This window comes from Oryctolagus cuniculus, chromosome 11, assembly GCF_051225735.1.
Source record: "Oryctolagus cuniculus isolate XC-2025 breed Fujian yellow rabbit chromosome 11, ASM5122573v1, whole genome shotgun sequence".
NCBI lineage: Eukaryota > Metazoa > Chordata > Mammalia > Lagomorpha > Leporidae > Oryctolagus > Oryctolagus cuniculus.
Genome location: NC_142877.1, coordinates 25,331,931 through 25,348,395, shown reverse-complemented (window position 1 = coordinate 25,348,395; position 16,465 = coordinate 25,331,931). Strand labels below are relative to the sequence as shown.

At 63.4% G+C, this 16,465-nt stretch overlaps 1 protein-coding gene across 6 annotated transcripts in view; it reads right to left on the bottom strand.

The window, feature by feature from the left end:
• Window positions 1-7,027: 7,027 nt before the first annotated feature.
• NOL4L (nucleolar protein 4 like) overlaps window positions 7,028-16,465 on the bottom strand; it is a 113,155-nt gene continuing 103,717 nt past the window's right edge. For all 6 annotated transcript variants that reach the window (XM_002710921.5, XM_089307196.1, XM_051845101.3 and 3 more), the window contains 6 exons: window positions 13,005-13,282; window positions 10,917-11,102; window positions 10,652-10,843; window positions 10,387-10,509; window positions 9,921-10,122; window positions 7,028-7,624 (listed from right to left, as the gene is read on the bottom strand). In XM_002710921.5, the coding sequence (XP_002710967.2) occupies window positions 7,404-7,624; window positions 9,921-10,122; window positions 10,387-10,509; window positions 10,652-10,843; window positions 10,917-11,102; window positions 13,005-13,282 (1,202 nt within the window). In that variant the 3' untranslated portion in view covers window positions 7,028-7,403. The remainder of the gene's footprint in view (window positions 7,625-9,920; window positions 10,123-10,386; window positions 10,510-10,651; window positions 10,844-10,916; window positions 11,103-13,004; window positions 13,283-16,465) is intronic.

The window sequence follows — 16,465 nt, the reverse complement described above, 5'->3', positions numbered from 1 at the left end:
TGTGTGTGTGTGTGTGTGTGTGTGTGTGCGCTCGCGCATGCGCATGCCCTCACCCTGTGTGTGTGTGTGCGTGCCCTCCCTCACCCTGTGTGTGTGTGCGCGTGCCCTCACCATGTGTGTGTGTGTGCGTGCGCCCTCACCCTGTGTGTGTGTGTGTGTGTGTGTGCGCGCACATGCACATGCTCTGACCGTGTGTGTGTGTGTGTGTGTGTGTGTGTGTACGCGCATGCGCCCTCACCCTCTGGCCTGCCTTCTATCTTGTGTCTTCACCAACTGTGGATTGAGACTCCTTGAACTTGAGTCTCTGTGCGCGAGTGCGTCTGGAGGAAGTAGATTTGTGTGCCTCGGCCGCGTCTCCCTTCACCTCCCAGGCTCTCACGCGCTGCCTCCCGCGTTTACTCTGCTGTGGCCGTCTTGCCTCCGAAGCGCGGGGGAGGAGTTGGTGATGATGCATGCGGTGACGTAGAATGCACTGCTGGCCAAGCCTGCTCAAGAGGCTGCTTACTGAAGACCAGGAGCGGGGGCCCGAGGGTGGCCGGTCCCTTTCTTCCTTTGGCAGCTCCCCGTTTGAAGGTACAGCTGGGTTCTTGTCATGGGGGCCGCCCAGAGGAGAGCACTGCTATTGTATGTCTCTCATGGTATTGGAAAAATAAACCTATACAACCAGCACTGTGGAGTCGGTGACCTTGCTTCGGGAAGCTGAGGCTGGCACGTAGAGAGCTGGCCAGGGCAGTGCAGGCGGGTGTCCTCTGGGGACCCGCCCTCATGAGGTCAGCCAGCTCTGCAGCTGCCCGGGGCTGGGCGAGGTTGGCGCTACGTGGACAGGAATTGGGGGTCTGAGAGCGATGAGTGCTGTCCCTCTGCGGCTGCCTGCCAGACTGCACCTGGGAGGTGCGGGGGTGCGGGGGTGGCAGGGTGTGCCTTGAGAGGCTGAGCACCAGTTCTGTGCTGCAGGGCTTCTCTGGAGTCCGTAAATGGGCGTGAGAGTCTTGTCTGTGTTAATGAGCTGCGAGTGGGGCCAGACGGGGAAGCCCACGTGCATTTGCAGGCGTTCTCCCCCGTGGACTGGAGAGAGTGCAGCAGCAGGCCGAGCTGCGCTGCCACACACAGTGCCCACATCTGGGGTGGCCGGCAGCCACCTGCTGGTGGTCAAGGGTACTTGTGCCTTCCTGTTAGACTCCATTTGCCCACCCGTGGCTGTGAGAGGTAGGAGGCATTGGGACCCAGGACTGAGGCCTCGTCTGGCTTGTTGCATCTCCTCAGGGAGGTGGGAGAGTGGCGGAGTGGAGGGCTGGCTCTCAGTGGAACCTACGTAACCTGTATGCCAACTGTCCTGACTGTGCTGGGCCACTTGGAGTATAGTTCCTGCTTCCTCTGGTTAGCAGTGCTGCCTAGGAAATGGCTTGGTGACCGTCAGCTTGCGCCAGGCTGAGACAGGTGTGTACGGCCACTGCCACCTGCCTCACTGCCTCCCCTGCCCCTCCCCGGGAGGGGAGCTGCTGCTGGGGCCCTGTGGGCTGTGAAGCTGACGTGTGGCTTTGGTCTCCTGCTCCAGTAGCTGAGTGCGGTCCTGAATGTTCTGTGCAGGAGGCTTATTTGACTCTTGGTGGAAAGGACAAAGAGCCGTGCTCAGAATATGGAAAGAAAATTGTCTTGCTGGCCCAGCAAGGTATCATTCACTCATCTGACATGTGCCCATCTCTTGAAGTGAGAGCCGGCTGGTGAGGGCTGTGTGCATGCTGAACAGTGGCCTGCATCCGCCGGGGCCACCTGGGACCAGCCCTTGATGCCCTTGTGTGGGGGCGCCGCCGGGACCCACCATGAGGGTGGGACTTGCGACCTTGACAGCGAGGACAGCACCCACACTGCCTCTCGGGTGCCGGGGGTGGGGAGTGCCGGCTGCGGGCCAGAATTCAGTACATCTACGGCAGGCTCATTTCGGGTTGATAATTGCGTATGGCACGCGAATGGTGTTATAAATACTCACATGGCCCCCAGCAGAGTGCAGGGTGAGTGGCGCTCCCCCCGTGGGTGGAGCTGCGTCTGCGTGGACTCTTCCCCCAGGGATGCACCACTGGCCAGGGTCCTCAGGCGCCCTCACAGCCGGGCCCCGTCCCGCCTTCTGGCTGACAAGCCTGAGCCAGGCGGTGTATATAGGAGAAGTCATTAAGGAGGAGACGGGACTTTGTAAAGGTTTTGCCTAGGTTTCTCGTAGCTTCTAAGCTTCCTGAGTGCGTGTTAGGTTTCTTGAAGAAGTGCGTGCACGCGCTCTTTTTCCCCCAAATGAAGGGAGGTTTGCCTGTCGGCCATGGAGTACCTTTTAGCTCACTGTTGGGACAGTCCGGCGGATGGTGTCCTGTGTCCACTGCTCACTGCCCTGGCCCACAGCTGCACGTGAAGAAGCCTCCCGGGGATGAGCCACCCGCCTTCTGCCATCGATGGTTTTTCCCAGGGATCTCGGCACAGCTGCACCTTTCCTGCAGAAGAGGTGAGTGTGCGCATGGAGCAGCGTGTTCCAGAAATGTCCCCCCTGGCTGCTGCGTGTTCCGGAAATGTCCCCCCTGGCTGCCGCGGGTCCCTTGTGCCTCAGTGAGTCTCGGCAGGGATTGTCCGGGTAGGACGAGGAGCTCCCATGGCAAACTGGGGGTGTGTGGCTCCTGACGGGGAGGTGAGCGTCCAGGTGCTTCCTGTGGGCCCAGGCCTGCCTGTGCGTGCGTATGTGTGTGTGGCCGCAGTACGTACCCTCCGTGCAGAGCCCCAGACTGCTGCCCCCGCCCCCCCTTGGTCTCTTAAACCCGTCGTGTGTTTGTGGCTATTGCTCAGAATCTGTCGTTAAAAAAAGGATGCCTGGGCCAGTGTAAGAGAAAGAGGTTCTGGTAAGGGCCACATGGCCATGCGGGCATCCACATGTGCAGGTTCGCTGGTGAAATCATGCGCTTAACTCGGCTGTTTTATTTTTTTGACAGAGTGGACAGAGAGACAGAGAGAAAGGTCTTCCTTTGCCGTTGGTTCACCCTCCAATGGCCGCCACGGCCGGCGCACCGCGCTGATCCAATGGCAGGAGCCAGGTGCTTCTCCTGGTCTCCCATGGGGTGCAGGGCCCAAGCACCTGGGCCATCCTCCACTGCACTCCCTGGCCACAGCAGAGAGCTGGCCTGGAAGAGGGGAAACCGGGACAGAATCCGGCGCCCCAACCGGGACTAGAACCCGGTGTGCCGGTGCCACAAGGCGGAGGATTAGCCTAGTGAGCCGCGGCGCCGGTTGGCTGTTTTTAGGTCTGTGAGTGTGTGTTGCCAGCCAAGCGCCTGCAGTTTTTCCTAAGGCTGACCCTGAGTGCCTCTGGAGGATGAAAAGCCGGCTTGCGCCCGGGGGCCCTGGGAAAGGGCCCTTTTGTTTCCAAGGGGACTGGCCAGCGGGCCCTGGGCTGCTGCAGCGAGAGGCCAGGGCTGGCCTGGCAGGCACTGCCCTGGGGCCCGTGGCTACTGGCTGAAGTCGGGCACGGTGCAGCCCACTGCCTCTGCTACAGCTGCAGGTGGGGGTCGGGGTAGGACGGCGGGGTGGCGAGGCTTACTGTGGCGCTGGGCACCCGCCGACCTCTGGCCAGGGCTGGTCTCCTGCCCTTTCTAACGGGGGTGGGGGGGGGTGGGGGGGAAGCTTGCTGCGGACCAGGTGGCTGGTTAGGAAACGGCGGGCTCCACCAGGAGAAAGCCGCCGCCGTGCCCAACGAGGCTGAGGAGGGTGGGGCTGGCTGCAGGCCGCCGGCGACAGACACAGAGGAAGGAAGCGGAGCGCTGGGTTTGCCGTTCAGTGTTTATTAAGTAGATTCAGTCTTATATATGATATACAGTTCAAGAGGAAAAGGATTCCACATACTTAAGAAATCAGTGCATTTAGCAAGTAATACCATGGAGATAACAGCTCGATTAACAGCTCATTGGTCTTTTGTTAAGTGGGGGAGAGGAGGTGGCCTGTGCCAGTCATTCCACAAACAAAACGGGTTAGTCGCATCACGGAGAGAAGACACACTCTAAGAATTAAAATAGTAAGCCACGTTTACCGGGAAAACTCACTATAGAGAACACAAATCGTTTGTCTGGAGAGCATTGAGGAGGAAGTCGTCACCTGCTTAGAAGAGCCACGTTAAGTTGCATAGGTGCATAGCTGTAAAAATATAATTTAGAGGTGAAGCCATCGAGTCAGAGTCACCGTGAAAAGGCGGTGCCGTCCGCCGTCGGCTGCAGAGCCGCGCGCTGCTGTCGGAGCCAGCTGCCTCCGGGGAGGTCTCGGCGCCTCGTCTCGCGTGCGCACTCAGCTCTTCCAAAACGGGTCTACATATGCCAGGGGATCGACGACCTCATGGGTTGTCCCCAAGTCCTGGGTGGCTCGGTCCTGAAGGCCACGCGAGGCATCGTGAGCGTCCCAGGGCCAGGCTGCTGGAGGGCTCTGGCTGCCGCTCCCAGGCGCTGCGCAGCGAGGCTGGGTTCCACGGGTGCGTAGTTGTTTTCCTCTTTAGGTGGAAACGTAGGTGAAAAGCGAGAGGTTTTTGTTTCGTGGCTTTGCTAAGCAGATGAGCGTCGTGAGGTGCAGCTTCCTCCTCAAGAGGGAGTCTTGCAGAACACAGGGCGCGGGGCTTCTGTACATGTAAACAGTACACTTTCACTGAGTCCAAAATTAGGAGCAAAAATACAAAGGTTCACATTGGTCTTAGGTAGATACAGGCGGAGACGGGTCGAGCTGTTGAGCTCAGAAACAACAAAAAAACAAAGTTTCTAAAGCACCACTAAATTATATAAAAATCAGACCACGGACGGATTGAAACAGGTGTTCTGGTGAAATACTTTACTATCTTGTAAAAAGTTTTACAAAAAATTACAAATTAAAAGTATCAACCCTCTGAGTTCAAAGCAGCATTTTGAAAGTGAACTGGTGGTTACTCCTGTGGCCGCCCCTGGAGTCCAAGTGGCCCTCAGGGTGGGGACGGATGAGTGCCACCTGTGGGAAACCCTCAAACCCCCCAACCCCTGCCCATCCTCCTCCCCCTCGGCGCCATCCTTGGGGACAGACTGAGCACCACCGAGCGGTGGCGGTGACGTGGATTCCAGTTGGGTCACCCCACAAGACCCAGTGGCTGCTCCTCTGCACCCCTCCTCCCAGGGTCAGCCCTGCAGAGACTCGAATGGCTGGTCCCCTCTGGTGTTTCCCTTTGACTCTAGGACCCCACATGGCTGCTTTGTGTCCTGAGCACCCCCACCCCCAGGGCGGGGGTGTTCTGTGGTGAGGGTGGCACGGCAGCGAGCTGGGCGCTCTCTCCACCTCAGGAGTATAGGGAAGGGGTTGAAGCTGCGTCTTTTAAAACAAGTGAAATAAGTCCCCTGACTGAACTAGATCGCGAGTCCATCGCACCACGTCACCTGCTCCCACTGGTGCCATCTCCCCGGCTCCTTTGCGAAGGGGCTCCCCCGGGGCCATTGCCACTGGCACTCCTCTTCCCTTTCTCTTAAAGCCCACATGGCCAGGGGCCTGTGCTCTGCACGGGAGGTGGGAGGAAGCCCCTTCCCCAGTCTCTCTCCTGCCGTGCGTGTCCAGCTCGGCACTCCTCTGGGAGGAGAAGTGACATGTTAAGTACCAGGAATTCTAGGGCGATTGTCTCTGCCAGTTCTTAACATTAAGATTCTCACAAATGGCCTGGGGTCACAGTTTGCAAAAGATCTAATGATTACTTTGCAATATTGTTCACACACACACACAAGTATTTACACAAATTCAAACATCAGGGAGTCGGACTGAGCAGGTGGGGAGTGCTGTGTGGACGGTGGGGTGGGAGAGGCCTTGGGCACTGGAGTTTGTGCTGTGCTGAGGGTGCATCTGGGTGTCCCGGCCCTGGCCAGAGGCCTGGGGGGGGGGGGCAGCTGGAAGGCAGAGGTGGTGTGGCTGGGTCAGGTGTTGGAGGCCACGAGGGGGCGAGGTGGGGGAACGCGGGCTGGGAGGGAGCCCAGGGTGGGGTACCCTACCTTGCGGTTTCTGGACACGAGGCAGGATGGGGCGTCCACACTGGTACCCGTCCTGCCCCTCCTGAGGGGTGGTCTGCCACGGTGCCAAGAGGCAGTGGCCGCAACAGGCAGTCGGCTGCAGAGAGGCTGGTCTGGGGTTGGGGGGCGGGGGGCTTGGCGCCTGCTCTGGGATCGAGTGGCTCTCTCTGGCCATCCTAGGGTCCACTCGGCCCTGACTCCCCGGGGGCCTCTTTGCTCCGCGGGGTGGGGGGGAAGGCAACAGAGGGCTCCTGCCAGCTCTGGGCAGGGCGGGCGGGCAGCAGAGAGCTGCTCTCATGGCTACGGAGTGTTGCACGGAGAGGCCCCGGGGGCCTGCTGAGGTCTGGTGAGTCCCTGGTTTTAGCAGCACTGGTAGGTATTGCACTGAGCACGAGGAAGTGCCTGTCACGGGGAAAGGGAACCGGCCAGCTTGCTTTCTGCCCTTTTTCACACTCCAGGGGTCACAGGGTCTCCTCCAGGACGGGCCCCTCCCGAGAGAGGGCCGGTCCCGGGACAGCCCCCAGCGGCTTCTCCGCTTCACTGATGACGGGCGAGGGCACAGGAGCTGTGGTCCCACTAGCGCTTCCGGCTGCCTGCCAGCCAGGGCTCACCCTGACACCGTGGCCCCTTCCTTCTCAGCTACGCAGAGAGGCGCTCAGGCCTGGCTCCCTGGGCTCCGGCTCCGGGACTCCCGGTGGCCAGCTCGAGTGGGGAGCAGCCGTTCAGAGCAGGCTCAGGGCACATCCTGGAAAAAGCCCACGCTGGAGTGTGAGGTAGAAGACAGGTGACCATGGGACCGGGGCTTCTGCACATCGGGGCGGGGGTGCCTTTTCTGTTCTGCTTTGCAATGGGTGTGGGGAAGGTCCTGGTGCTTGGTGGCGTCCCTGGGACGGCCCGGCTGAGGGCGCGGCCAGCCAGCCCCGGCCCGCGTCAGTGTAGTGCTATGCAATGTGGGCTACAGGGGTACATCCTTCTGATCAGACACACACAGACTGGCAATCTGTACAAACACAAAAGAATCCATTTTCAGAAAAATAAATTACTAAGGGGAGAGGAAGAAAGGGTCCACTTTGTTTTTCTCAATAAATATGCAATTCTGCTCACCTAAGACTTGAAAGGTAATTATCTGGGGGTGGGTTCTAACATCAGGGTCCACGGGGCTGCGTCTAAGCGAGCTGCAGCCCCAGCCCCTCCAGAGCGGCCCCGCTGCCTCTTGGAGCAGCTCAGAGCACCCGTGTGGTGAGGTTCCAAAGTGTCCTTGTGCCCAAAGTCTCAGGTGCTTGGAGTGCTCCTCTGGATCCCGCTCGTGCAGAAAGCGAGAGGTACCAACTGGGGAGGCGGGGAGCCGGGCCGGGCCGCTCGGGCGCCGCTGCGTCAGTTCTGCTGCAGGATGAGGTTTTCCAGTTCGTCGGCCGAGCGCAGCAGGAAGGCGGCCGACTCGCGGTAGCCGGCGATGAGCTGCCGCACGGCGCTGATCTCCGTGGGGCTCAGCTGTGCCGACGACATGGTCCTGCTGGTGCTGTTGCTGGAGGGCGTGGGCGTGGGCGTGCTGGAGGCCGAGGAGGCCCCGCCTTTCATGCTGAGGTCCGTGGGCCCTGCGGAGAGGCAAGGCCGTGAGACGGCGGGGGACGCGCAGCGCCCTCTCGCGGTCCTGACCTCCGGGACCTGGGCAATGGGCCAGGGGGTTCTCCATGTATCCCACGCATGGTCCTTCAAGGGAGGTGCCCAGAGCGCTGTGGCCGCGGGACAGGCTGCGGGCGGTAAGCCTCTTTCTGCCACGTTCTTGGGAGACTGTCCATGCAGGCCGGAGGCTGTGGGTGAAAGGCTTCACCACCCAGGGCCTGGCTGCCTGCCCCCGCCCACGAGGACAGGGCTCCTGCCCAGTATGGGGCTCCCGGGGGACAGAGCCAGGAGTGCTCAGCAGGGAAACGCCTGGGGAGGACCCTGGAGAGCTGCAGCCGGAGCCGGCACCCAAGGCTGCACCCCTGCGCGCCCACGCCCAGGAGATGATCTTACGCCTGAGGCCATTCTGGGTCCCCAGTCACCTCCCCACTCCCTGGGAGGCTCAGATGGCCAGGCGCACCCATTCCTGCATCTACAGTGGCTACAGAGGGAGATGGACAAGCGAGGCACTTGTCACTGGAGACACCCGCACCCGAGGTAAAACCTGGCAATAAATTATGGATGCTGCGTAAGGGACGCTGGCTCAGCACCCGCCCGGGAAGGCAGGTGCAGTCCAGGACGGAGCAGCTGGTCGCAGGGGTGACTTCCCTTCTGACCAGAGAACGAGAGCATCAGGGAGGTCCCAGGACCCGCTCAGTAAACAATGTCCTTGGAATTGAGAGCCGGGGTACAGACGTGGAGAAGGCGGGGGGCTGTGCACTACGGGGGACTCACTACCGCAGGACCGGCCGGGGATGCAGAGGACATGGGCGGCTCTCGCCCTCTAGCTGCGTGCCACGTCCTGTCCTCACCCCATCCCTAAGTGGCGGCCCTGTCACTGCTTTCCTTCCTTCCCTGGGGTGGTGGCTGACACCTAGGGAGGAGACGGCCCCTGCTGCCCCTCCCAGGGCCAGTCTGCTCGGGTCGCCGGCGGGCAGCAACACAGGCAGAGCCGGGTTCTAAGCTGATTTGCATCTTCAGATGGCAACATAATGAGCCACCGACCCAACGGCCCAGTTGAGGAGCTAAACCGACCGCCGTCCCGAGGCTGGGGGCGGCTGGGGCGGGGAGCCATCTAGGGGCTGCTCGTGCCTCGCTGGCCGATGTGAGCAGGGCAGGGAGCACCCTCCCAGGAGCCCCGGCAGCGACAGCTCTGACACAGCCGCGCTGGGTGCCACTGGCCCTGGGGCCTTGGCACCCACCCCACCTCGCGCTGTGCCGCCCCACTGGCCTTGGCTTCGGGGATTAGGGCCAGGCAGCCTCCTCTTTAGGTTAAGAGGCATTAGGAAGGGATGAGACGCTAAGCCCAGGCAGGAACCCTGCAGGGACCTGCACATCCTCCCCACTTCCAGGGGCAAGGGCTGGGGTCAGGGACAGTGGCGGGGGCCTGGGCTTTGTGCCCCGAGTAGGGACCAGCCCCCTCCCTGGCTGCTCAGCCCCTCCTGCGGCCGGGACAGGGCTCACGGCATTCTCGAGTGTGTTCAGTCCACACCCAGGACCAGGTGCCCTAGCACCCTGGCATCCTCCACTCCTCTCTCTCCTCGCTCCCTACCCCTGTGCTAGCCCCAGAGTCGCTGCTTCTGCCCTGTCTCCCACACTCAGCCCTCTCGCCCCCAGGGCGGGCACAAGGATGGTGACGGCACAGTCCGGGGCCCTCTGTGCTCAAAAACCCATCAGGGCTCCCCTGCAGGCACCACATCCAAGTGCCCCGCCCAAGAGGCCCTGGGTCCCCCCGGGCAGTACCGGCCAGTTCTCCGCAGGCTGTCCCTACTTTTCCCTGCTGCCACGTGGTGCGAGGGCCTGAGGTCCGTGCCACCTGGCGTAGCACCGGATGGCACGAGCAAGATCCCATCTCTTCAGAGCCTGGCTCCCCAACAGCCCGCAGGGCCGCCACCTGCGTGATCGCTCGGCTCACGGGAGCGGAGCTGCAGGAACACGTCGGGGACTCGGCCGGGGGCTCCCAGCCCCGGCGCACCCAGCTTTCCCCATGAGCAGCGCCCTACCTGCCGGAGCCTGAAGGAGCCAGGGAAGCACCAGCACGGGGGTCACCAGGGCGGGCAGGGGGCTCCGGGTTTCCTTTAGGCCAGCTGAGCTCCTGCCGGCCTTGCAATCCAAGGACCAGCTACGTGCATGGAGGAGGAGGGGGTGGGAGCCACCGTTCCCACTCCCTCTCGTCCTCACAGGCCACCCCCCAGGCCCGTCTCCTCCCCGCCCCGCCGCCCTGCTCACCATTACTGTGATTTCCTGTTTGAAGGGAAGCAGGGGGCTGCAGGTTGCTGCTCAAGGCCCCGTAGCCACGGTAGCTGTAGTTGAGGCTGCCATTGACGTACACGGGGTCCTGGGAGTAGGAGGAGGCTGGCAGTGAGTAGGTGGAGTGGGTGATGGCTGCGGAGTCGCGGGAGTGCTGCTTGTCCAGGGCTATGGGCTCGTCCTGCAGAGGAAGAGAGGCAAGCTCCAGCCCAGTCCCGGGGCTCCCGGCACCCTGCACGGCTGGGGGATTCTGGCTGCTCCCGCCCCCTGGGCTCTACACCCGCTCCTCTGCAGGGCAAGTGGTTGCCAGTCACTGCCCAGCTAAAGGCCTTCTCGGGGGTCCGCAGGGCCTCCAAGACCGCGTCCTGCGACTGTCCCCACCCCCTCTTGCTGCCGCCTCGCCCTCCTGCTCCCCTTCCCGCCCCCGCCCCCCAGCCGCGGGCACCTGCGAAGACTGGTAGATCTCCAGGCGCATCCTCTTGGCCGCTTTCCTCGTCTCGCTCTCACAGGCAGCTGCCAGGATGTTTTCTGCCATGGCTGAGGTCAGGTGGGGAGGCGTGGGTCTGGTCTGCAGGCGGAACGGAACGGGGGGGGGGGGGGGCCGGTCAGGGCGGGGCTCTGGGCGCCAGGGCCCAGCTCCAGAGCCGCTGGGCGGCCCTCCTGGGCTGCGCTCCCCACTGCCGGGCCTCGGCCGGGCTCACGGGGCTCACCATCTCCATGCCGTTCTTCTTCATGCGCCGGCAGGACTTGAGGTAGGTGCGGATGCGCTTGCGCGCGCGCTCCTGGAACTCGGGGAACTGCCGGCTACAGGACTCGATGATGGCCTGGATCTTCTCCTTGGGCTGCTTGGAGATGGGCACCATGCGGTCCAGGTTCTCGTCCACAAAGAGACGCACGAACATCTGTGGGCGACACGGGCCGTGGGCACGCCGTCCCCGGCCAGGACCCCGCCCCACCACAGCCCGCCCTGCTCACGTTGAAGGCCTTGAGCCGCTCGGGGTCCATGCCCTCGGAGTCGTTCATCTTGTCATTGTCCTCGTGGTCGTCATGGTCGTCGTCATCGTCGTCCGCCGCGGGGGCCCTGCCCACCGTCAGGTCCTCGGGGCAGCCGCTCACCTCGGTCTTGATGGAGTCATAGCTCCCGGAGCTGTACGGGGGAGACTGCGCAGGGGGCGAGGCGCAGGGTCAGCCCAGCCGCCCCCTGGCCCTTGCTCGGTCTGCAGGGTGGTGAGCGCGCACACCCAGCTGCCACCTGAGCCTTAGCCAGTCATTCTCCCTCCCAATCCCGCCACCTGTGAGATGGAGACAGTGCCTGCCGCTGCCACCTCCCTGAGCCGTGGAAGGGACCACTGGCCACATAGCAGTGCACGGAAGCTTCACACCCCAGTGGCACCTGCACCGGGACCTGCACAACCGTGAAAGGCAAAGCCAGACACGAAGGAGATCCCCGCCACCCGCCCGCCTCCTCGGGCGCCAAGATCTGTTCTCGGCTTCAGGGTTTTCTTGCCTGATCCCTAGGGGACTGCAACCCTGAGTTGACAAGCAAGCTGTCACCAAAGCGGCGAGTGTGCTGTCTGCTGGGGAGGAGGAGCAGATGGGCTGGGAGAGTGAGCCAGCCCAGGCGACAGGTCCATTAGGCAAAGTGTGTTCTCAGAGCTCCCGGGCCGGCTTCTCCTGTCCATGCCCCCACACCCCAGTGCCAACATGAACAGGGAAAGGGGGAGAGGGAAGGAGAGGGGGTTGGCACAGCTGGTTGGGACACCTGCATCCTCTATCGGAGTGCCTGCGTTCAAGTCCCGCTTCCATTCCCAATTCCAGCTTTTTGGTAATGTGCATTCTGGGAGGGGGCAGGTGGTGGCTTGGGTGGTTGGGTCCCTGCTCCCCACCTGAGTTCCTGGCCCAACCCTACCCTTGCAGGCACCTGGGAGTGAACCAGCGGATGGGCACACCGTCTCTTCTCTGTCTCCCTGCCTCTTAAATAAATAAGGGGCTGGGGGAGCCAAGCCATGCTGCATCGCTTGCGCCAGCACCTGCTCCTCCCTAGGGCGAGCCTGCCCCTCTCCACCTCGTCACCCTGTAGGCCTGGACTCTCGCACCACCTGTCTCCTGCGCTCCGAGGGGCGGCCCCGGCAGGTGAGCAGGCTCAGGAACAGGTGGTGGCAGGGGTCCCAGCGCTCCCCGAGATGTGGGTCCGTGAAGATACCTGCTGCTGGCCTGGCCACCACCGCCCTCTCTGCCCATCTCCTCCTCCTGTGCAGACGTGAGTGGACAGCACTGCAGAGTCCAAAGACCTCTGGGGCACAGTGCCGGCCGCCTGCAGGCCAAGGGCCCTGGGCAACCCACAATCCCTGTTGCTCCCCAGCCAGATCCCCTGCCAGGGCCACGGCAGAAGTGGAGAAAACCGCAAGACAGGAGCTGCTGGGCCCCACGACAATAGCTGGAGGGCCCTGCCAGGAAGGACCCGCCTTACCCAGGGACAGCAGCTCTGCTTGCCCACTGGGGCCGGTCACGTTGCTCCAGGGGCGCTCACTCCCCGCCAGGCCTCGGTGGCCTGAATCAGACATACAATGACAACCTCACACCTCTCAGTCCAGAACTTTCCAGGGAGACGCTGCTTGAGGCGGTGCGGGCACCATCCCCCATCCCTGGCCTGCACTGTACAGCTCCAACCAAGAAGGCTGCTCCGGCCCCCCAAGCCCAGCTGGCGCCTGCCAGCGCCACCTACAGGCTGCAGGAAGCTTTACGGCCTCAGGAAGCAGTGCGGGTGCCCACCCTGGTCAGCTCCCGCTCCGCATCCCTGCAGCCTGGCCTCTGCTGCGCCATCTGTGAAATGGGGCAGCCAGGCGCAGTGGCCAGCACGTGCTGAGTGGGCCACTCGCTGCTGTTCCTCACAGCACACAGCTCCAGGGAGGGGGGCAATGCACACCACTCCCGTCACGGGCCCACTGCCTCTGCACAGCCCTGGTGCCACACGCGCTGGCCGGCTCCAGCTAAACCCCAGGTGTCTGCGTTCCCACCTGTAGAGGGGACCCAGGCCTGGGCCCGATTCTGAGCCGTACACACCTCAGGGGTCGTCTTCACGGCGTACTTGACGCGGCTCCGCAGCCCGTCGGGGCCGCAGCCGTCCGAGGGGTAGGAGGGTGTGCCGAGCGCGGGCCCCGCTGGCAGCTTGTCGCACAGGTTGATGGGCTGGTCCTCAGCGGCTGCGGTGAAGTCCATGGGGGCCGTGGCGCCGTTGCCGTTCATCTCGGGGAAGGCGGGGTCGCCCTGCGTGCTGCTGGACGTGGATGGGTTCAGGGTGGAGGAGCCATTGCCGCTGCCACTCTCGGAGGAGGAGTCGTCTGCAAAGAGAGGCCTGGCTGTGAGGCCCCAGCCCTGTACCTGCCGGCCCCCGGGGCCTCGCCCCCAGGATGGTGGCCACAGCGGCCCCCACAGAGTACCTGCCCCTGACACCCTCCCGAGCACCACAGGGTCCTCGGCCCAGAATACAGGGGCCGTCAGCAGCGGAGTGGCCGGGGCGTGGCATCTCCTCCTGCCCGGTCCAGGGAGGCCCAGCTTCTAGGGTCTGGTGGTGAGGGGCCCCGCTGGAGGTCCCAGGACGCCCCAGAGGCTGCGGGGGGGGGGTTGGCCGGGCTCTCCCCGCCCCCCAGCTCCCAGGAGTGGCCGCGTGCAGCCGCACTGCACCTCTGCTCCATGCTGCCTGCACGTCCTCAGGGAAGGCGGGTGGCCTTGCAGTGTGACCGTCTGGTCACCTACTCCCTCCTCCAAGCAGGCCGTGCCCCATCCTGGTGCTCTGGGACATTCGGAGCCAGGGTGCACCGCCAGCTCCTCAAACGACCATCCCTGCTTGCTTGAGGTGGGCAGCCCCAACAAAGCGCTACGCAGGGCGCCCCCTGCTGCCGCGAGTACAGCACTGCCCGCGCGGGGCCCGGGAGAACAAACTTGAACTTTGGGAGAGGAGCCGCTCCAGATAAACCCCAGGCCACTCTCCCCACAGGCGCCAGCCTCCTGCTCGACCCGAGGAAAACGCAGAGGACGAAGCCGCCCTGGAAGACCTGGGGTCACTGTCAGGGGAGCTACCCGCGCGGTTCACGGTGGCGCCCAGGTACCCAGCGTGGGAGGGCTAATGGGTGGCCACAGTTAGCCAGACCGACCCGTGTCCCGGGTGTCCCAGGCTACCCCTTCCCCTAGGGCAGGGTCGCGCCGGCCCCCACCCTCCCAGCCGGTAGATTATGAAGATTTAGTTCCCGTGCTGGGTGCTGGGCACTGGGCACGCGCGCCTCCCGAGCGTCCCCATGGCGACGGAGCGGCTCTAGGATCCCAACCAATCATGGGTCTCCCGGCTGCCCGGGGGGCGGGACTAGGCTGCCCATCAGGCAGCCGGGGCCCTGGGCAGAGGGGGATGGGAAAGGCCACAGCGCGGTGGCACCCCTCCCCCTCAGCTGCCGCAGGTCCCCGGGGCCGGGCTGCTCCTTCTCCTCCTCCTCCAGGCAGCCTGGCTCCACGGCTCCCGCCATCCTCGCGCTCTCCCCTCCCCCACAGAGGGGGCTCTTCTCTCCGGGCAGCGCTTCCACGCCTATGGAATGCACACAAGATCGCACACTCCTGAGCACCTCCTGCGTGCTCGCTGCAACCCCGGTGCCAGCCCCGCACCTCCAGGGGAGCAGGACACCAGCTGTCCTCGCCAGCCAAACTCCACTCGCTACCCCCCAGCCCCCACAGAACTGCCCTCCCTCTCACAGGCAGCCTCCCCTGACCTGCTGGGAGGAGCGTGGGGGCCTCTCAGCCACGGGACCCCCCCCCCCACCTCTCCAGGCTTGTGCTTGGGCCCTGCAATCGGCCTCCTTCCTACTGCATTTTGGCCCGCGGAGCTGAGGAGCCACTGGCTGGTCCCCTGAGCTCAGCACACCCTGCTGGGGCACCACCCAGTGCAGGCCACGTGCCTGGCCACAGTGGACCTTGGATTCCTCCTGTGGAAGGATGGGCTGGCTGCTCCTCAGTGGACGCCACACCTGGCGGTCACTGCATTCAGCACAGGCCCAAGGCCGCGGTCTGCCTCCCAGGGCAATGGACCCCCTGGTCCTCCCTGGTCAGAGGCCCAGAGGGGGGCCCAGACTCTCCGGCTGCCAGCACCTTCCTCCCAGGGCTGTGCACCTGTGCCGTCTGACCAGGGAAAAACTGGTGCTGGCTCCAGTGGGTCCGTCCCCCCAGCAAAGGGAGTGGGCGGGGGCAACGGGAGCCTGTACCTCGCACGCCCACCTACTGGAACCCTGCATCCTCTGTAAGTGCCTAGTGTTTAGATACCGGAGACTGGTTTGGCACAGGGGTTAACACGCCCCTTGGGACGGCTGCAGCCTACGTCAGAGTCCCAGCTCTGTTTCCAATCCAGCTTCCTGCAGACGATGGTTCAAGTGGTTGGGTCCCTGTCATGCATGTGGGAGACCCACATGGAGTTCTGAGCTGCTGGCTTTTGGGGAGCGAACCAGCAGATAGAAACAGTGCCCTCCCCCTCCCCTCCCCCCCCCCGCTCTGTTTCTATGCCTTTCTCAGAATACATTTAAAAAATTAACAACAACAACAACAAAAAGACAAAATGTGGCGTGTCCGTACAGGATATCGCTGTGTCTTCCAAAGGAATGACGCACTGCTGCCGCTCCCGGCACAGAGGGAAAGGACCCGGGCACAACGGACAGGCACTTCTCTGCTTCCCCTGGCCTGCAGGGCCGCAGGGGGCCAGACGGTCACACGTGGTGACCAGGGGCAGGGGAGCCGAGCCGGAGCGGCTGTGTCACGGGCGCCGTTCAGCGCTGTGGGAGCAGCGGTGCTGGCTGCTGACCCCGCAGGTGTATAGAACGCTTCCCACGGTGCGCAAGTCCGCGCGGCTTCACGATGCTTTGGCGCCCAAAGAAGCAAGCGCCCTTTAGTTCCATCTTCCATGAACTTTTTGAAGTCCCCTTGTATATATTTTAATAACCTCCCCCCAACATAGCCCCAAACCATGGGCTTGTGCATCCCCGTTTGCTGCCACCCCATCACCTGCGCAGTGGCACCCACAGTACCCACACCAGAGGGAGGGACAGAAAACCCTAAGCACACAGCCCCTGTCCCCCAGTCACACCAAGGTCTTGGCTGCCCACCCTGGGGTGCTGCCCACCGCCCTGCACAGCCTGCCCTGGGACAATCCGCTCGCGGGGCTGCCCGCAACCCGTGGCCACGGTTTTGGCACAAAGCAGAGTCGCCGTGGGGCAGGGGAGGAGGGGCCCCAGCTCTGTATCCAAGCAGCCCCCCCTTCACCTGCTGGGGCCGAGCAGAGCCCTCTGCACACGGGCCTCACGCTGGGACAGTGGGGCTTCCAGGGAGCCGCCGACGCCCACTGCTGAGGAGCTGCGCCCCAGGAAGAGCCGGTTACCGCACCCCACACACTCTCACTCCCTGCACGTGCATCTCCCCCGGACTGCAGCCCCGAGCCCAGCACAGACCCACTGCCCCATCTGAGGAGGTCACAGCGAGGCAGGAGGTAAGCG